This window comes from Denticeps clupeoides, chromosome 20 (genome assembly GCF_900700375.1).
Source record: "Denticeps clupeoides chromosome 20, fDenClu1.1, whole genome shotgun sequence".
In the NCBI taxonomy this organism is placed as follows: Eukaryota; Metazoa; Chordata; class Actinopteri; order Clupeiformes; family Denticipitidae; genus Denticeps; species Denticeps clupeoides.
In genome coordinates, this window is record NC_041726.1 from 4,570,435 (window position 1) to 4,585,991 (window position 15,557).

At 42.4% G+C, this 15,557-nt stretch overlaps 1 protein-coding gene across 4 annotated transcripts in view; it reads right to left on the reverse strand.

Annotated features, from left to right (window-relative positions):
- The window catches only part of vps50 (VPS50 subunit of EARP/GARPII complex), a 96,971-nt gene that overhangs the window by 5,733 nt on the left and 75,681 nt on the right, over positions 1–15,557 (reverse strand). For 3 of the 4 annotated variants that reach the window (XM_028964112.1, XM_028964113.1, XM_028964114.1), the window contains 3 exons: positions 7,997–8,145; positions 4,977–5,073; positions 4,639–4,797 (listed from right to left, as the gene is read on the reverse strand). The exons of the other annotated variant lie outside the window; for it this stretch is intronic. In XM_028964112.1, coding sequence (XP_028819945.1) covers positions 4,639–4,797; positions 4,977–5,073; positions 7,997–8,145 — 405 coding nt within the window. The remainder of the gene's footprint in view (positions 1–4,638; positions 4,798–4,976; positions 5,074–7,996; positions 8,146–15,557) is intronic. 4 annotated transcript variants of the gene reach the window in all.

Here is a 15,557-nt window from a genome sequence, read left to right on the forward strand (position 1 = left end):
AGTTGGCTGGGAGCGATCGTGTACGGCATTAAACTGCACGCCGGCCCGGCGCGGTGAATTACACGGCGTCGGGCGGGACCGGCCGGATAACCCCCAATCCACACGCACTCAATCTAAATGCAAATAACGGCGCCCGAGCGGCACCAAGAAAGCCGTCCCCCTTACAAATGAACGGAAGCGGCCGGGGACGGGCGTATAAGCGGCATTGATTAAAAACGATCAACGGGTGACGGCGAGCGAGGCGCTGCCAGGGGAGAAGTGCGTTCGGGGTCCCCCGCTCTCCTTTTCAAGGTGCTGGCAAACTTCTCCTCCCATGGGATCTTTAAAGACCTTTTCATAAATCTATAAATGAGGCATGAGCTGGGCCAGGATGGCTCCTGCATTAATTGCGAGGAGGAGGTGTGTAAAAAGATTTTTTTTTTAATAAAAATATAAATCTTGCTTTACAAAAAAAAAAAAAAAAGGAGGGCAATTGAGATGTCAAGAAATGCATTTTTTTTTTTTTTTTTATTCCTGCTCTCCAAAGATCCATAAAGGTTAGCACGACTCCATCATTAGAGGCGCAGGGATTGTTTCAAATGAATGGAAATATGCATGGTGACGTACGATTATGCGTATTTTTTTTAAGGATTCTGGAGGCTTGGTGTGCAAATAAGCCTCGCTCATAATTTCATTGTAAAAGGTTGGGGAGAGAGTGTGAAGTGTGAAAAAATGTCCCATCTGTTCAGGGACGGTCACGCTTCCTTTGCTAACTTCGCCTCATGCAAATTAGCCCGAGAGCCCACCGCCGCGCGCCAACCTCATATACAAAATACATGAACGGAGATGAATGGACGGGAATGAATAAACATTTGCATGTGAACAGGGGCGAGGTGGAAGAATAGGTAAAAGAAGCATCTCAGGAGCAGCCTTTTAAATAATTCAAATCCTGTCAAATAATTGATAAGTGCAACCTTTCACTCTGGGCCTCGACCTTAATCTTAAGGTCAAAAGACAAGGAGGAAGGGAAGCTGACGAGGAAGAAACTAAGACTGGGATCTCGGGCTCGTCGGACGTGACGGCATGAACCGCGCCGCTGGGGTGGAGGCTGAATCCGCCTGTTTGGCCGACAGTGTTGATAATGCTGCACCGTCGGAGGTTGGAAACGAAAGGAACGGAAGAAATCAAGCAGGTTGTTTAGGGTTATAGTAGATTTCCCGCTCATGCAACCTGTGTTTCGTGCACAAGTCACTATCGATAATCTTTAGACGGGTCTCCAGCCGGATGCTGACGTAGAGGATGAAAGGGAAGTACTGACTCGGATTCTGATTCCTGGAAAATCCACCAGGAAAGAGACGGGCAGCATATATGGCTGGAAAGTAGATTATGACTCAGTTTGCATGTGAATGGGGGGCGACGGTAATACTGCGGCTTTCCATGGATTTCCGCGGGAATGGTAACGAAATGAAAATGTACCCCTGCGGTACATTTTTACATTTACAGCATTTACCAGACGCCCTTATCCAGAGCACCTTACAGTCAGTAGTTACAGGGACAGTCCCACCCTGGAGACACTCAGGGTTCAGTGTTTTGCTCAGGGACGCAATGGTAGTAAGTGGGGTTTGAACCCGGGTCTTCTGGTTCATAGGCCAGTGTGTTACCCAAGTGAAATGGTTTCAGCGTGGTGAGCTTAAAAAACAAATCTCTGTTATTTTTTGTTTTCTAATGACTTCAATACACTTGAGTCGTGCGGTGATGGAAGCGCTAATACATTTTGGGGTTGAAGGGCAAGATCCCCGCAAAATAATCACCTTGCATGCTACACAAGGCGCTGGGTAGAAACTGGTGCTGGCGGTGTTCACCGGTGCCGCTGTACCTTTAAAAAGAGAAACGATTAACGCCTCTCATATGCCACGTCCTCATTCTTAATGATTTAAACGCAATGCCATCAATACCTCGCATGCTCAAACGTCATGAAAGATTGTGTTTCTTTCTCGTTGTATCGACTTAAATCCTTATTCCGCATTTTAACTTTACACCAGAGAACAAGTTTGAAAACGGTGCCCTCTATTGTTACTGTGTTGGTGAACAGGGGGACGAACTGGGGACAGTATCGAAGCACTTGATATGTATTTGGTGAAAGTGGTGAGCCGCACCTCATATCCGGTCTTTCATATTTACATGCCATTTAAACTCAGTCATTTTACATGCATGTACATATATAAATGGAGCATGCTACATATTGACATGATTTAATTGCATGAAAGACATATTACATTTGCTCTGGCAATACTGCATGTGGCAATAAAAGCCACTGATTTGAAGTGAATTGACAAGACAGACAGAGAGAGAGGTAGAGGGGTAAAGAGTGAGTTAAAGTGAAGTGAAGTGATTGTCACATGTGATACACAGCAGCACAGCACACGGTGCACACAGTGAAATTTGTCCTCTGCTTTAACCCCTCACCCTCGGTGGGCAGTGGGCAGCCATGACAGGCGCCCGGGGAGCAGCGTGTGGGGACGGTGCTTTGCGGATCGGGATTCGAACCGGCAACCTTCTGATTACGGGGCCACTTCCTTAACCGCTAGGCCACCACTGCCCCTGTTTGGGGGGGGGATACAGCTGTGGGGTCGTGGAGAGAAACACAGCTCTGTTCTTACAAATCCAGATCCCACGGCATTTAGCTGGCGGGAAAAAAAAAAAAAAAAAAAAACGTAGCACTTAACCCAGATTACTCTAGCCCGTCACCGCAGCTGTTTGCCCGGGCAAAGCGTCAACTTCTGAAGACATCCCGGATTCTGACCTCTGCAGTTTTATGAGGCCGTAAATTTCATTTAGAGGCACGCTGTGCATAGGGGACACCTGCAGTGCTGTATTTTAAGGTTATGTTTTATCGCGAATGCGCAAACCCCTCCTGCATCGGAGAGTGGCGCACTCAGGCACTTTCGCTTGGGAAGCCACACCAAAAGTCAGCGTGATATATATATATATATATACACACACACACACACACACACACACACACACACACACACGGCGCCTTTAGCACTGCTGATGCTGTGCTAATGACCAAGCGGCCTCCAGGGGCGGCCAAATGAAGACTTATCGCCCGCGCTCTGACACAGGATCTGTACACACATCCCATCTTCAGTTTTCTTTCTGTTGGTTACATACACAAAGCATGCCAACGTAGGATTACAAATTCTAGAACCTGTTCAAAACATGACGATCTTATGCACCGACATAGCAGCATATGAAAAGGTGCGGCACAGTGCACCCAGGTGCTTGATCTATAGATCTATAGATCTAAGCACCGCCCCTAAATGTACAGGGTGGGCCATTTATATGGATACACCTTAATAAAATGGGAATGGTTGGTGACATTGAACACATTTTATAAGTGGTCAGAAACTTGTAACTAACTCATGAAAGAATAAAGTTACGTTAAAAGCACACCATTGTTTTTCTTGTGAAATTACCAATACATTTGATGTGTCACATGACCCTCTTCCTATTGAAAAAACAAAAGTTGGATCCAAGATGGCCGACTTCAAAATGGCCACTATGGTCACCACCCATCTTGAAAAGTTTGCCCCCTCACATATACTAATGTGCCACAAACAGGACGTTAATATCACCAACCGTTCCCATTTTATTAAGGTGTATCCATATAAATGGCCCACCCTGTATATAAAGTTCAATGTATCCCTAGCTTAGTTACACGACTTTTTGATGACTGCAGTGCCAAGCAGCGAGTATCTGAATAAAGAGAAACTTCTGCTTGAAGACATCGAAAAACGTCTCCTGGTCTCTAAGGAAAAATTCACAAGACTAACAATCAACTAGCATAATGTGCTTTATGTAGACCAGCTTCCTCAAGGAAAAGTCTTTGCAAAACGTGAAAAAGAGCTTAAAATAAGGTCTGCAGTTTAAGTTAACTTTACACATTGTTTATGTACTTTTTTTATTTAAATTTTTAGAATTTTGGAAGAATAAAACTATGCTGCTGGTTTGACAGTTGTTTTCAGTTGTTGTTTTTTTTTTATTATAGCAGCATGCTAAGTTCAGGAATCCACTGTAAACTCACAAAGGAATTAATAAAGAATCACAAATTGCAAGGAATTTGTTAAGGAATTCACAAATTACAAAGCAAATCATAGCACCATGCCAAGTTAGGGAATTCCCAGTGCCACCAGACAAACTTTGAATGTGTTTTTAAATCAATTTTTCTGTCTACATGCCTCGTTTCTGATATGCCATGCACTTTTCACAGCTTATCTTACAAAAGAAAAAACAGATCTCGCTTATATATAGTGATGCATAGGCACACTTTTGTAAATTTTTAGGCAGTGTTCAATTAAATGGAGTTTGTAGACTGATTTGATCACTGCTCACTTTGTGGCTATTGTAATTCACAATAATGTATTATTACAAATGACCATAATTGGTGCAATTTTCACATAATTAATTTTTTGGTAAAAAATTAGGATATTGTACCAATGATCATTTGGCTAAATCACAGAAGTCACTAGTGGCCTACCAGGTCTTTAAAAGGAATACACAGCGTTTTACAGGAAATGTAGACATTTTTCATTCAGCCAGAACAGGAGACCTGCACGCTCGTAACATAACCCCATCTTCCGCACCAGAACACATTACCTTTAAAAGGACGTCCACATAAACATTGTGCTGTGACATTATCTCTTTAACGTCCCATTTTACTCCAGCCATGAGCAGCAGCATCTGTTCGTAATCTATAGCTTTCGCAGCCACTATCCAGTAAATGGGTTTGCGAAGTTCACTGGCGGTGGACACAGTCTAGAAGAGAAAAAAAGCTTTATCACTATAAATGATTAGTTAAGGCTAAATAGATTTATTCTGTCCTGTCCCCCCCTCTAGTGCAATAATGTGCTTGTGCAATAACAATATAACAATATGAATGCTGAGTTTTACCCCCGTAACTAGGCACTGACCACCAAAGAGAGCTGAACTCTGACCTGTGAATAGAACTGTTGCAGGAACGGCTTCTTGGCTGACGGCATCATGGTGTCCAGATGGGGCTGCAGGAACTCAAACTGCTCGGCGAGGAAAACCCTGCAGAGAGCATCGACAGCACCGGTCACGAGTCATAACGGTATGTCCCCCCTATTCAGAGACATGCTGCACGATTCACTCTGTCTCTATGGGGGACTTACCCAGAAGGAAATATGAGCGAGACTGCTCAATAACAATTATGTTGCAACTGAATGACCATATATGCACGAGCATGTTATCATTTTTGCAAGATATTCCACATTCATTTTTTTCTGTTTATTTTTCCATGTTTAGAAATACATTTGTACAAGGAAAAAATCATCGTGCCGAGCCATGCAAAGAAAATTCTGGACTACTAATCAAATTGGTGACAAATATAATTAAGGTTTTTTTTTTTTTTATGACTTTTATTCAAATAACCAGGTTTGTCCTTCCATGCATTAACATGTGATAGACCATGTGCTCATGAGACAAATTCTAAAAAGCAGCTCATGGTAATGCAAGTCCCCAATTCAGCATGTTCCATCCCTGTTTCACTGCTGGTGACATGGTGGTGCCCAAATATAAGTCTGTTTGGTGACACCTTTCAGTGTAAACAAGGGCTAGACAGGACAAACACATAAGCCCAAATTCAATAAAGACGATGAACTACTGATTAAATGAAAGGTGCCAGCCACCAATGAAAGTCAAACAAGGGAAATAAATCAACGTTGCGTTGGGGCAACAGGGGGAAATGGGTTACTGGGCACAAGAAGAACCGAGTGATTAAATAACGCTGGTAACTGCTACCACTTTGAGGCCAGGACTCGAAATGTATCAAATAATTAGATCTAAGAGACAGGACACACAGGACACAGAACAAGGTCCAGCCCGAGAAGGAACAGAGACCGTTTTTTGTTCAGATTTTTCTTCTTCTTTGTTCAGATGTTGTCATTGAGGGCAATGACACAACAAGAATATAAAGCTGCATTAAAAAATTTAACAAGCCTCATTCGATGTAGTCGACCAGTTGCTAACCGCAAGGTGAAAACCAGCAACATAGAGCCCATATTCCCAACCAAAGCCTGGTGGATCTACAGAGGATGTGAATGTACATCATAGTAATGTTGCATTCTGGGACGGTGGAGCCACTTGGGAGGAGGAAGCCCAGACTGAAAATAATTGGGATCCTCATAATATGGAACGTAAGCAAAAGTTTTGATACCCAGAAATCAACACACGTGCCATCATCAACTTCACATTTTTGGCGGTTTGGGTCTGGTTTGTCCACATTGTCAAAACATGCAACATTCGCAAAATGTATTGGGTCGGGCCAGGGACCACACCCTAATAATTACTAAATGGATGTCACTTTGGCTTCTCTTCTTGAGGGTTCAGTCCAGAACTCTTTGCTCCAACCACAAACGGTTCTGGGCTCCACGATGGTAACATTGAGTTCCCAGACTGAAATGGTCATCAGATGAACTAAATTTAATCCAAATAGTAAACACTGACACCCCCACGGGGCTGCGGAATCGCTCTGGGCTTCGTTAAACTGAGCAAGGGGAACTTGACTAACTTATTTGTGCTCTGTCAAATGTGCAAAACAATCCTGTTCATATGGGTACAGGCCAGATAAGAGGGGAGTGGGAGGGCAGGAAAAAATGTTTGCAGATGGTGATGGACTGCCAACACCTATAATCAGACTTATCGATTATTCTGGTAAAATCAGGGGCTACATGAAGTATGTACCCGTATGAAAAACACGGATCGGTTTACATGTGCAGAATGCTCTGTTGCCAGGATTTGCAAAAAAAAAATCCTCAGCAATGTAATCCTCAACTTCAAAATCGAGTCCCCCAACGACCTGAATTCCTCGATTCAACTTGATTGATTTAATTCATGTCTGGAAAAGCACCCTTCCAAAAGGCTGTCGGCTGCCCTTCACATGGTGGAAATGCACATTAATCATTGCCCTCGTTTTGGAGGACATGATACTTGGTGCCCTATAAGTAGTAAAATATATTCTTATATATTAGAGTGGTATAGAATAACTCATTTAGTGGCAATGATTCTAGAGTATGTAGAGGTTAATTTTTTAAAAAATTGTCCTTTTATTTAAAAAAAAAAAAAGTCAACACTGTCCTAACTAACTTGTACCAACTCACTATCAAAGATCTTGTCACATATAAAGTATTTAAGGATTTTTGGGGTAATTTTGAGGCTCAATTTTGAGTTTATTCTACTTGTCAGTGCCCTGGGTCGCACAGTAGGTGCCCTTTTCCATCTCTGCCTTTCAAGCAGCCACTGCTCTGCAGTGTTTTGAAGAACTCTGCCCTGTGGCATATTCTTTTGAAAATGACTGATCAAGCTCTTAGTTTTTTTTGTCTCTTCATCTGTGCATTTTTTTTTCCTCTCTGCTAAAAAATTGGATTCAAAATGCCTTTATTTTTCTCGGCCTTAATGCTGAACGCTTATCTTTCCAGTGACCTGGATGTGCTGTGGTGCTCTACGCCATCTGCTAGTGGCTGCATCGCTGCTGTAGTTTGTTGCGATTTTTCCAAGGGCCTTTAACGCTGATCAGCATCTCCGGCTGCACACATGTGCGTGAGGTGAGTCAACTGCAGGGAGCAGAATATTTCTCAATATTAAATATGAAAAAGAAAGTTTTTTTTTTATTAATGGGGCAGTACGGCTTCACTCTGCTTAGAGAAATGCGAGAGGTCTGGTTAGATGAGAGATGGGGAGGTAAAACATCACCAGCAATGGCAACGCAGATGTTCAGACCCATCACCTCCATACACAGGCCTGCTGAGCACGACAGCTGCAGGGGAAGGGGGGGTGGGCTGTGCAGCGTGGGAACTCACTTGTCATCAATGTCCCCTCGTTCCGATGGTCCACTGAAAATTTCATTCAATTCTTCTCTCACTTGTTGCTTGGAATGAATATTTTTGCTGGGGTCAGTATGGGGTTTAGCGTGTGGTGCGTCGACATGGATTCTTACAGCGACTCCGTGGCCACCACCCTCTGGGCGAGTCCATAAAGCGTCCCGCTGGCTGTCAACACCACAAGCTGGCTCAGGTGAGGGATCGGCACCTTCTCTTTGCGCTCGTCCGGGGGTCCGTGGGGGCCCATGCTCTCCGGCCCAGATTCCTGCAGAGGACACATGGTGTCAGCGCGTTATAATCAGCGCTGTAAAATGCAGTACATTTTATTTATTTATTTATTTTACAGAACGTGACTATCACTTTCACCAGGGATGTGCAATTTCACTTTTCTGAATGTTCTTTAACTATCCAACTTGATCAACTTTATCCAACAGTTCAATTCAGCTTAGTGTCTTAGGGCTTGTGGTAGAAATCAGAATGATAAAAATGGCCACACTTGATTAAAATTGGTGCAACAATAAATAATAAAAACATTACTGGCCAAGTTTTAAAAAATATATGTTTGACCAATCAATGTAATAATCTCCCATACAAGTAATAATATAGTATATTAAGCCTTCCCTGGTCTAGGTATTCTATGTCGGGAGCAAGCTTTATTGCAGTATTGATTGAGTTGAGATTTTTATGACAGTATTGGGCACATGAAATGATTGGGAAATGATACATTATTGGTTTCTATAATAAAGTAACGCTGTTAATAGTGAATTTTCATGTCACTATTACTAAGTGCAATGGATCAATTACACAGCATTAAGTTAAAGTGTTGAGACTAAGAAACGTTGGTTCTCTAACCCAAAATATACACACAAAGAAAGAGAGAGAAAAAATGCATTTACTTGCTGGGGTTAGAGATCAAACTACATGCCTGAAAAAAAATCCATCATCTCTTGCTTCACACTGATCTGAAATGCCAATATCCGGTAAAGCTGCATTATTTCTCCCACCGATTAACGGTCCATATCATACATCGTTGCACGCTGATTTGGGTTCTTAAAGTCCCTGCGATAAAATGTAATGTCCTTTACGTGAACAGCGAAAGGGCTTTTCTGTAATCTCAAAATCTGCTTTGGGTTACACAAGCAGACCAAAAAAAAAAGGCAATCCATTCAATCCATTCCAAAAACAACAAAAAATACACAACAAGATCTTACTGACCGTCTCCCAAAAGAATACACTGTAAACACGTTGCCTATGGACAGCTCTTTTTAATTACATGTATCATCTACTTCACCTTCATTCCTTGCATTGTTTACCATCTTAAAAGTTCTGAATAAAAATGAAAAATTGTGGATATTCGTCGTCTGAAGCGTTGGAAACGATGGATGGCATTTTGCACACGTGGGAGAATTCAAGGCCGGATGCTAATCAATAGCAATCTCAGAGGAAATAAGCAAATGTGATCTCATTACAACAAGCCTCTTCCCCATTAACAACAGGCTAAAAAAAAAAAAAAGGCCCTTAAAGGCACTGTGTGAATGTGGGGGGGGAATAATAATGTTCTGCGAATAGAAGAGAAAAAAGTACTGAAAACCCCCTTCTTTTGATCCAGTCCCTTGCTGTTAGTGCCGCCAGAGTGGCAGCTAATTTGCGATGAACATGTCTGCAGCGCGTGTAATTGGAAGGCCCGGGGGACAATCTGGCCACGGAGACGAAGTCCCCTGTCCAGTTTAGCATCGGACTAAAAGCCACGTTCGGCTAGAAGTGTCATGAGGCCGATTTTTCGGATTTCGAAAGGGTCTCGGAGTGTCACTCGGAGCGCGCTAACATCCCTGGACACAAAATGCTTGATGATTGGTACACTATTGATTTTTTCCCACTTACAAAGAATGGGGAGATCTAAAGGTTTCATCTTGGGTACAACAGTGGGCAAACAGAAAATCACGTTGTATGACTTTTAAATAATTGAGATAATAATTCAATAACTAATTCAATTGAGAACATGCATAAACTGCACCCACACTGTACTGTATAAAAGTATTAGGTGAATGGTCACATGGCAGATAAAACAACGCAGATCAACCATGAGCCCCATTCCGCTGACAGCAGCTTGCCATTCTGTCGTTCCTGGTAAAAGATCAAATGACGCTTTATATTCAATCCCTGGTACAACAAATCATTTACTCCACAGCCCAAAAGCAACACAGTGTGCAACCACCGTATGTTAAAAAAAAACCCATTAATAATAGATTTAAAACTGATTTATCATAATCTCTCAACAGCTGTAAGGGATGCTGAATAGGCATCCGGTCCAAATGGCTAATGCACAGGCCGGCGTCGAAACACGGTCAAAGCATAAGGCTGGCATGAAACATTAATGAAATGCTCTGAGCCACGTGCACACTGTGATCGACTCAGACAGATTTCGGCCCCGGCGCTCGTCAAACAAACATCAAATGCGCGATAATGGGATTAAAAGGCGTACTATTAACAGGACATAAACTGCAGATTTATCTCCTCCAAGGGACTTCCTCGGCCAAATTTGCATCAGCGCATACGTCATGAGCCTCGGAGCACAATGTGGTTACAGAAGAAGATATAAAAGATATAAAATAAGATATAAAATTCAGTTCAGTTGTGGAATGTGACAAATGGTGCTTCTAACTATGGAGTTGTTCTCAAACATCTAGTGTTTTGCTCCTGAGCTGCCCCTGCAGAGTGTAATTCCAGAACATGGCTGTAAATTATCGCTATTAGCTTGTATGTTAAATTTATTGAAAACCATATATTCAATTAAATAAGAATATTAACAACAACAAAAAGTCACTAATCACAAACACATCATGATTTAGTTATGTTCATGGGCTCACCCCACAAAGTATAATTCTCTTTTATAACACTGTGGTAAATAATAGCATTTAAATAAATAAAATAATTTGCATTTGTGTTGAATAGTTTGTAATATTTTATCCATCATTTATCAAATGCACACTTCCATTTCATTTAACACTATCGTGAAGGAAGATTAGATGAGTGTTGTTTGCTGCAGGGCTCCACCTAAATCCACGGAATGCAATTAGCATTCAGATCATTGTCAGAATAGAATTTAGTTGGCAAAGGGTCTGAGCCTAATTTTAGATCATTTCAACAGTGAAAATACAGCCGAAACAGAGAAATATTCATGCAGTGTTATGCCATTATTGCATCCACTATCTATATTACCATGTACCACTTGCATTTTCCTAAATTAAATCAGCATTTTGAAGCTGAGATGTACACAGTGCCACTTTTTAAGGGTCATGTGACAGTATTTTTTTTGCTGTGTGAATTCTTACTTACTTATTAAAAAGCACTTTTTGTACACACCCACAGATAACAACTGGGCTATCAGGGGAAATCTCTTAATTGAATTTAATCTCTTTTTGGGGGCAATGGTGGTTGAGGGAAGCGGCCCCGTAATTAGAAGGTTGTTGGTTCGAATCCCGATCTGCCAAGGTGCCACCGTCCCCACATGCTGCTCCCCAGGCACCTGTCATGGCTGCCCACTGCTAAAAGCAGAGGACACATTTCATTGTGTCACCGTGTGCTGTGCTGCAGTGTTTCACAACGACAATCACTTCACTTTCACAGCAATGCGACTCAACAACTCCTGTTGCTCAGACAAGTGCATTAATCAGTTACATTAATTACATAATCAGTCAGCTGGTAAGTGTGAATTAGAGGTGCGAAGCTTCGCTGGTCTCACACTTTGATTACAATTATCAATGTTTTATCAAGAGCATGGACTGAACAAAAATCTAAAAGCTGTTTTCAGACCAAACGTGGCACATGCCCAGTGCAAAGACATTTGCGGTAAGACGATTACGTCGTGTTGTAGACACTCACAGACTGTTAAGATCAGCTTTTCCTCCGTACCCACTTCGTGTGTGTGTTTTGAAGAAACATTCGCCCGCTTTGTTTCTATTGCTTCACTTCTATTGCTTCTATTGTTTCACGAACAAGGCTACCGAGAGCCACACCGCATGAAACCCCTACCCGGAGCGGCGCTGTACTCAGATCAGCATTACTTTTTGACGAGAATTTTTATGCCACCTCCAGAAAATCTAATCCGTATAATCAGCAATGTCATTATGATGTAATCGATTATGTTCTGCACTGCATCAATGCAGAATACTCCACGTATTCTGAATCCACGTATTCTTAATTAATTTCTAGTCCCCAAATGTGCATGCATTTCTTTTTCTTCTTCCTTGCTATTTATTGGGGAAAGACACTAATTAAGGTGTTCAAAGCCTGGTGCTAAAACTGCCATAATTAGGTCAGACTAATTAGATTCTGGGGTCAAAAACCACTAAAACGGACGTCTAAGCATGGCAGGAAACAGGAAAATGAGAAAAAAATATACTGTTTAGTATAAAAGACAAAACATCTGGAAGTGTTTCCTGACTGGGAAAGAACCTTCAGACACTGACATTTTCACGAGGTCACAGAAGTGTAAAATATTACTAATCTGCCTCGTGCACGCTCTCTACTGCTCAGAAAACTAACACGTCCCATAATCAGCTTATTGTCTATGCTAAAAGAAGTGATATCCCCCCCCCCAAGCTTTCTTTCAGTAGAGGTGGCTGATGATGCATCATGTAAAAAAAGAAGAAAAAAAAAAGAATTCCCTTCACATTCACTTCATAAAGGGACATCAGACCTAAGAACAGGAATTTTAATTAAAAACGATTTTTATCACTGAGGAACGACAATGGTTTTTTTTTTTCTTGCAATCCAAAGATATCATACAGTGGTGAGAATCAAATTTAAAAACGTGAAAATAGAATAGCCACATCTCTTGAGATAAAAGTTATTAGTCACTTCGCTGGCATAGCACTGGAATACAAGAGCTTGCCGTCATTCGTGATCACTGGATACGTAAACGTTGCGGCACAATCCTGACTAAACACTTGAGGAAGTTACAACAGTAACAGAATAAACGAAATTCCTTTTGATTGGTGTCAGGTCATAGATTACAGTGCTCAATGTATTATTTCGAAATGTACTTAAATTTTCGCAGTTTGGTAATCAAATGTTTTTGGTGATCAAAAGCCATGAAGATTGAGCACAGTAATAAAAAATGTATATATGCTACGTTTGGAAAAAATTACATTAAAGCTTCTTTAAAGCTGATTAATAAGATTAATTAAAGTCTTGTGCCACTTCAGCTTTATCGTGCAACAAACCAAAAACAATGCAGCAGTGTTATTTGGGGCTCCTGGAGTTTATTAAAAATGAAATCAGATAACACACAGCAGAAAATTGCAAAAGGAAAAAAGGCCCATTCTGCGCATTGAGGGAGAACCGGGGTTTAATCTGGTTTGCAGCGAGGGTGGGGGGGTAAAAGGCCAAAAGCGGAGCGCTTAAGGAAAGGAATCATCCATTCAGTTGAAATGCATTACTCTTTAAAATATTTGAGTCCCCTGTTTCCAAACGTAGATGCCCCAAGAGGTAATAGTGAGGGAAGAAATCTACATGCTTAATTTCACTTTTTTAAGTAGATATGTAAAACGGGTCCCATTTCTTGAAGAGGGATAAATGAAGACAGTTAAACACGAAGCACAATAAATGTAGGGCCGGTCACACGCCAACCATACGGTGCTGTATGTTGAATAAGTATGTTTTTTAGGGGGGTAGTAGCCTAGTGGGTAACACACTCGCCTATGAACCAGAAGACCCTGGTTAAAATCCCACTTACTACCATTGTGTCCCTGAGCAAGACACTTAACCCTGAGTGTCTCCGGGGGGGGCTGTCCCTGTAAATACTAATTGTAAGTCACTCTGGATAAGGGCGTCTGGTAAATGGCGTCTGGTAAAAGTTGAGTTGCATGGCCTTGTTGAGGGTATTTGGAGGCTTTTGGGCTGCAATTCTTCCACGAAGACCACTTCTGGCCATACTCATCCACACAGTATATGGGTGTACCTGGTTCTGAGTTTTCTTGCCTAACCACGGCATTTGAATAATGCACTGAAAGTATTCTTAGTTCCCATTTCCCCCCCACGCCTGTCTAAAACTAACTCTTAAATATTCTTGCAAACACATTCTTCCAGACACAAAGCAATTCCACAATTAAATGTTAATGATGTCGATCATTTTAGAGGCAAAATTTGTGTCTGTTTTGCATGAAGAGGAAAAACCACGGTTGACCATTGGTCCACACGAAATATGCTGAAGCCTGAAGTTGTTTATTTAAACGAATCCGAAAGGTGATGGCGGGGCAGGCGCCGGTCCAGATGTGGTGATGCCTGTACCCAAAAATACTCCAAAGCTCTGATTACTGCCAAGAACGCCTCAACAAATTAGAAGCTCGCTGAAGATGAATGCGCACATTAATCATGTTTATATGAATTTGTAATTGATTCAGAACATCGAATGTTATTTGGACGGCCCGGTATATGATGAAGTCCAAAACAACCGTGATGATTGAAGAGACTCTTTAGCTCCTTAATTTCACTCCAAAGTTGCCAACCCTTTAGAACAGAAACTATAAATGTGAAAATTGTACCCAGCGCAGCAGCAGAGTGCCAAACCGTTTTTTTTTTTTTTTTTTTTTCCTGCTAGAATGATTCCAGTGTGGGAAGCCATTGGATGTAATGTAATGGAACACTGTATCTTGATATTTTTGCTGAAATGTCTGCAGGCATAACATAGCATATTAAGGTAAAATACAGGGCTGGGAAATATGGGCAACATACGCCGCTCAAAACAAAAGGGAGGGGGACCCATTGAACGAGACAATGTAACCCCATGTCAGTCACACTTAAGAAGCAAAACCGATTGACAATCAGTTTTACATGCGGTTGTGCAAATGGAACAGACAACAGGTGGAAATTACAGGCAATTAGCAAGACGTCCCCAATAAAGGCCTGGTTGAGCAGTTCTTATGCTTTCTCGCTGATGTTTTGGTCACTTCTTAACGCTGGCGGTGCTTTCACTCTGGTGGTAGCAGGAGTCGGGAGTCACACAAGTGGCTCAGGTAGTGCGGCTCATCCAAGATGGCACATCAATGCGAGCTGTGGCAAGAAGGTTTGCTGTGTCTGTCAGTGTAGTGTCCAGTGCATGGTGGCACATGCCACAAACGTGCATGTTTCTGCTCAGACAGTCAGAAAAAGAGTCCATGAGGGTGGTATGGCGGCCCGCCGTGGGTTGTGCTTACAGCCCAGAACCTTGCAGCTTGTTTGGCATTCGCCAGAGAACACCACTGGCGCCCGGTGATCTTCACAGATGAAAGCAGGTTCACACTGAGCACATGTGAGTCTGGAGACGCCATGGAGAACGTTCTGCTGCCTGCAACATCCTCTGGCAGGACGGGTTTGGCAGTGGGTCAGTAATGGTGTGGGGTGGCATTTCTTTGGGATGCCGCACAGCCCTCCATGTGCTCGCCAGAGGTAGCCTGACAGCCATTAGGTACCGAGATCCTCAGACACCTTGTGAGATCATATAGTGGTGCAGTTGGCCCTGGGCTCATGTGGCTGAAGTGTGTCAGCAGTTCCTGCAGACTGGCCCGCCCGTTCCCCAGACCTGAATCCAACTGAGCACATCTGGAACATCACGTCTCGCTCCATCCACCAACACCATGTTGCAACACAGACTGTCCAGGAGTTGGCGGATGCTTTAGTCCAGGTCTGGGAGGAGAT